The sequence below is a fragment of the Vitis riparia genome, chromosome 14 (assembly GCF_004353265.1).
Source record: "Vitis riparia cultivar Riparia Gloire de Montpellier isolate 1030 chromosome 14, EGFV_Vit.rip_1.0, whole genome shotgun sequence".
In the NCBI taxonomy this organism is placed as follows: domain Eukaryota; kingdom Viridiplantae; phylum Streptophyta; class Magnoliopsida; order Vitales; family Vitaceae; genus Vitis; species Vitis riparia.
In genome coordinates, this window is record NC_048444.1 from 23,538,537 (window position 1) to 23,544,323 (window position 5,787).

Below are 5,787 nucleotides of genomic sequence, written 5' to 3' on the forward strand. Positions count from 1 at the left end.
CCTTGGAATTAAACATATTCCACCTATGCAAGAGGCATCTTCACCCAGAAGAGGAGGAAGGATTGGAGGAGGTATGCTTGATCAACACTTTGGTTGAAGAGCATTGTGACAAGAATTTAGAAGAGAGCTTGAACGAAAGTCTTGGAGTGCTTGAAGAAGGGTTACCTGAACCCTCTGATGTGTTAGCCATCATGTCTCCTTGGAGGAGATGGGAAGAGATCTTACCACTGTTCAATAAGGAGGACTCACAAGGAGCAGCTACGGAGGACCCTCTAAAGCTAGTTTTGAAGCAACTTCCTGTTGATTTGAAGTATGCATATTTGGAGGAAGATGAGAAATGTCCAGTGGTGGTTTCTTCAACTCTCACAAGTGATCAAGAGGATAGTCTTTTGGGAGTCCTCAAAAAATGCAAAAAAAAAAACCATTGGATGGAAATTTTATGATCTGAAAGGGATTAGCCCTTTGGTATGCACCCACCATATCTACATGGAGGAAGATGCAAAACCAGTGAGGCAGCCCCAGAGGAGGTTGAATCCTCACATGCAAGAGGTGGTAAGGGGTGAAGTTCTGAAGCTACTTCAAGCAGGGATCATATATCCCATTTCAGATAGCTTGTGGTTGAGCCCAACCCAAGTAGTCCCAAAGAAATCTAGAATTATTGTGATCCAGAATGAGAAAGGGGAGGAAGTCTCTACACGTCTTACCTCAGGATGGAGGGTGTGTATAGACTATAGGAGGTTGAATTCAGTGACTAGGAAGGACCATTTCCCATTGCCTTTCATGGATCAAGTCCTTGAGAGAGTCTCAGGGCATCCTTTCTACTGTTTTTTGGATGGTTACTCGGGGTACTTCCAATAGAGATTGATTTGGAAGATCAAGAAAGACACCTTCACTTGCCCTTTGGTACTTTTGCCTATAGGAGGATACCCTTTGGTCTATGTAATGCACCTGCAACTTTCCAAAGATGTATGCTAAGCATCTTCAGTGATATGGTGGAGCGCATCATGGAAGTCTTCATGGATGACATCACTATATATGGAGGTTCTTATAAGGAGTGTTTATTGCATTTATAAGATGTTCTCCAAAGATGTATTGAGAAAGACCTAGTGCTAAATTGGGAACAGTGCCATTTTATGGTATAACAAGGAATTGTCTTAGGACATATAATCTCCAAGAATGGCATTGAGGTAGATAAGGCAAAGGTGGAGCTAATTGATAAGTTGCCACCTCCCACAAATGTTAAAGGAATTAGGCAATTCCTAGGACATGCTGGGTTCTATAGGAGGTTCATTAAGGATTTCTCAAAAATCTCAAAACCTCTTTGTGAACTCTTGGTAAATGATGCCAAGTTTGTGTGGGATGAGAAATGTCAGAAGAGTTTTGAGGAACTAAAGCAATTCCTCACAACTACACCAATAGTGAGAGCCCCAAATTGGAAATTACCTTTTGAGGTAATGTGTGATGCAAGTGATCTTGCTATGGGGGCTGTTTTGGGGCAAAGAGAAGATGGAAAGCCCTATGTGATTTATTATGCAAGCAAAACTTTGAATGAGGCTCAGAGGAACTACACAACTACTGAGAAGAAGTTGTTGGCAGTAGTTTTTACCTTGGATAAGTTTCGTGCCTATTTGGTAGGGTCCTTTATAGTGGTGTTCACTGACCATTCTGCTTTAAAGTACTTGCTAACCAAGCAAGATGCCAAGGCAAGATTGATAAGATGGATCCTTTTGCTTCAATAATTCAATCTCCAAATCCGGGATAAAAAGGGAGTAGAAAATGTGGTAGCTGACCACTTGTCAAGACTTGTGATAGCACATGACTCACATGGTCTACCTATCAATGATGACTTCCCTGAGGAGTCTCTCATGTCAATAGAGGTAGCTCCATGGTATTCTCACATTGCAATTACTTGGTTACTAGAGAAGTTCCAAGTGAGTGGAGTGCCCAAGACAAGAAGCATTTCTTTGCTGAGATCCATGCCTATTATTGGGAGGAGCCTTTTCTCTTCAAATATTGTGCGGATCAAATCATAAGGAAATGTGTTCCTGAACAAGAGCAATCAGGAATTCTATCCCATTGTCATGATAATGCATGTGGAGGTCATTTTGCTTTCCAGAAACAGCCATGAGAGTGATCCAATCAGGTTTTTGGTGGCCTCTCTTTTCAAGGATGCCCACTCTATGTGCAAAGGATGTGATCGGTGTCAAAACCTAGGGAAGCTAACACGCCGGAATATGATGCCCTTGAACCCCATCTTGATAGTGGATGTCTTTGATGTTTGGGGGATAGAGTTCATGGGACCATTTCCAATGTCATTGGACACTCCTACATTTTGGTGGGAGTGGATTATGTCTCTAAGTGGGTAGAAGCAATCCCATGTAGGAGCAATGATCATAAGGTGGTTCTCAAATTTCTCAAGGAGAACATCTTTTCAAGATTTGGAGTGCCTAAGGCCATTATCAGTAATGGAGGAACCCACTTTTGCAACAAGCCTTTTGAGACTCTTCTAGCCAAATATGGGGTCCAGCACAAGGTAGCTACACCTTATCACCCTCAAACAAGTGGCCAAGTTGAGTTAGCCACGGGAAATCAAGAATATACTGATGAAGGTGGTGAATGTGAATATGAAGGATTGGTCTATTAAGCTCCTGGATTCATTATGGGCTTATAGGACCGCTTATAAGACCATTCTTGGAATGTCTCCTTATCGCCTTGTTTATGGCAAAGCGTGCCATCTCCCAATGGAGATTGAATATAAAGCATGGTGGGTAATCAAGAAGCTCAACATGGATTTGACAAGAGCCGGGTTAAAGAGATGTTTGGATTTGAACGAATTGGAGGAAATAAGGAATGATGCTTACCTCAATTCAAAAATTGTAAAAAAGAGGCTGAAGAAATGGCATGATCAGTTGGTAAATCAGAAGAATTTTACCAATGGACAAAGAGTCTTGCTTTATGACTCTAAACTTCACCTTTTTCCGGGAAAATTGAAATCAAGGTGGACGGGTCCCTTCATAATTCATGAAGTGCATCCCAATGGAGTGGTGGAAGTATTCAATCCCAAAGGCAATCAAACCTTCAAAGTCAATGGCCATCGTCTAAAGCCATTCATAGAGCCTTACAATGCAGACAAGAAGGAGATCAACCTCCTTGAACCACAGCAACTTTGAGGGAAAGCAGAGTTTCATGGACTATATAAGTCCATGAATTTTTATAGTTTTATAGTTGTATTGTTATTTTTATTTTTATTTCTCTTGATTTTAATTCTTGCTCAAACTTGGTTTATTTTGTCTTAATTCGAGTCAATTTTGATGTTAAATTTCAGGAAAAAATCAAGAAAAATGTGGAAAAGCCTTGAAAAGCAAGACAGGGGAGCAAAGCAAAGGGAACAGAGCATTGCATTTCAAGGTGCGAAAATTTCGCACGGTGGAATCCAACATGCAAAAATGCATTCCAAGGTGTGAATTTCCAAAAGCAAGATTTCGCACACCACTATTCAAGGTGCGAAAATTTTCGCACCGTGAGAAACACCCTCTTGGCACACGAGTGGCATTTCACACAGCTCAAGCCAATTTTCGCACAGTGCGAATCAAGGTGCGAAAATTTCGCACACCTCAATCCAAGGTACGAAATTCATTCCAACATGCAAAAATCACAATCCAAGGTGCGAATTCTCTAAACGTCAATTTCGCACACCACTATTCAAGGTGCGAAAATTTTCACACCGTGCAAAACACCCTCCTAACACACGAGTGGCATTTCGCACATCCCAAGCCAATTTTCGCACCGTGCGAAACAAGGTGCGAAAATTTCACACAGTGCAAAATTGAGTACGAAACTGCATTTAAGGTGCGAAATTCTCAGTTTAAAGTTCAAAAATTTCGCACGGTAAAATTCACGATGCGAAAATTTCGCACGATGAAATTTTAAGCTGCGAAAACTCCTAACTGACTTTTAAACTCATTTTTTTACCCCCGAGACTTTGCCTAACTTTCAAAAATGACTTTTCGGTTACCATGGAATTTTTTTAAAAACATCAAACCACCCCAAGCCCCCATTTCTATTTAAACCCTTGAAGTAGAAAAGCCAAAGAGACGCACGCGCCATCTCCACCTCTCTGGAATCTTATCAGTCCACTTCCAAGCATTTCGGCCATGGCAAAGGCTAGAGGAGGCCTTTCCGCATCCCCATCCTCGTCGATGCCTCGTCTAGCACAGTCCGCCGTCAGAGGCGTCACTTCGCCACCTGCTCAGGACTCCACCGTTCCCCCATCTGAGGGTGGAACGCCTTCTCAGCGCCGGTATCCCACCAGGAGGTCGCCCACTGACCCTGTGCCGCCCACCACCAAAGCCAAGAGGCCTGCTTCTCGGCCACCCGCGAAGAGAGCCAAGTTCTCGGGTCCTGGAGAGCCATCCCAGACACCTCAGGCAGAGCCGCCTACAAAGGACTCTCAAATTCCTGTGGGGATTCCTCTCGAGGCCATCATCAGGCGTCCTATGATCGCAGGGCCGCCTATAGAGGCAACCTGGATTGCAGAGATCGATCATTCCACTCAGAGACCTAGTTCGACATTGAGGCTCTCAAACAGCAGCCAGAGCTCAGGGATTCATTCTATTTGCTACAGAGGTATCACATGGAGCATCTTCTCACCCCTAGGCAGTTCTATTATCTGATCTTTTTATGTTTTTTTTATTATTTACTTTTTATATTAGACTTGTGAATCCCATCTTTTTGATGTATTATATACTGGGATTGGATGTATTACTTGAACATCATGCATATTGTATTTCTTTTCCAAGTAATATATATATATATATATATATATATATATATATATATATATATCATTTTTTATTATATTCCTTTTTCTCATTACTCTTTTGTCTTTGAAAGATGTGGTTTCTCCTATACGACTTAGACTTTGTATCACTCAGGAGGTACCACTTCCTCCCTTGATTTCCTAATCGTTCTTCAAACATTGAGGACAATGTTCAGCTTGGTTGGGGGGAGAGTTGAGGAAGGAAGTTTTGTTATTAATGTTAAGTTATTTTGTTAATTTAGTTGCTTTTTGCTTAATTTTTAAAAAAAAATTAAAAGTTTTTTTGAATACTCTCCATGGTTATTAAGAAAAAAAATTTCAAAATGAAATGGGAGAAATTGAATTTTTTTCTTTTTACTTGAAACTTAGAGTTTGTATTATTTTTATTAAAGTTGATGAATTATTGAACTCCTATTGATTTCAACCTTATTTCTTCCACTTTAAGCTTATCACACACCGTGCACACTAGGTTCCGTTTATAAGATGAAAAACTATTTTCCCCCTTGACTTAGGAAAATTTAGACTTGATACCTTTGACCTCATTTTAATAGTGTTCAGACACCTTATAAAAAGCCAATGAGCCTTTATAAAAAGAAAGAAAAAGAAAATGTTTTGCTTGCCTTGAAACCCGAGCAAGGTTTGAGGGGTATATGGTGAAAATCTTTAAAACCTGGTGCCCTAAGCCTTCATTGGTTGGGAGTCACCGACCTCAATGCTCGTTACATGGGTGAATAGGTGGAGTTTAGCATACTGTAGGTGCTTGGGTATTTAAAAATTCATTCTCAAAAGTCCGGGGTGAAATCCGAGGAGTTAGTGGTTGAAAAATCCTTAAAGCTTGATGCCCTAAACCTTGATTGGTTGGGAGTCATCGATGGACCCCCGTTACATGGACAATTTAGAAAGAATGCCTTTAAGCTTTGCACTCCTACAAGAAAAAAATTGTGAAAGAAAAGAGGTGCGTTCTTAGC

General features: G+C 41.0%; 1 protein-coding gene across 1 annotated transcript; it reads left to right on the forward strand.

Moving 5' to 3' along the window:
- Window positions 1-4,154: 4,154 nt before the first annotated feature.
- LOC117930557 (pectinesterase inhibitor 10-like) lies at window positions 4,155-4,673 on the forward strand. Its single transcript, XM_034851198.1, has one exon. It carries the CDS (start codon window positions 4,155-4,157, stop codon window positions 4,671-4,673), a length of 519 nt encoding a protein of 172 aa, XP_034707089.1.
- The last annotated feature ends 1,114 nt before the right edge of the window (window positions 4,674-5,787 follow it).

Coding starts and splice junctions, on each gene's coding strand:
- LOC117930557 (XM_034851198.1), top strand. CDS start 4,155: ATGGCAAAGGCTAGAGGAGGCCTTTCCGCATCCCCATCCTCGTCGATG.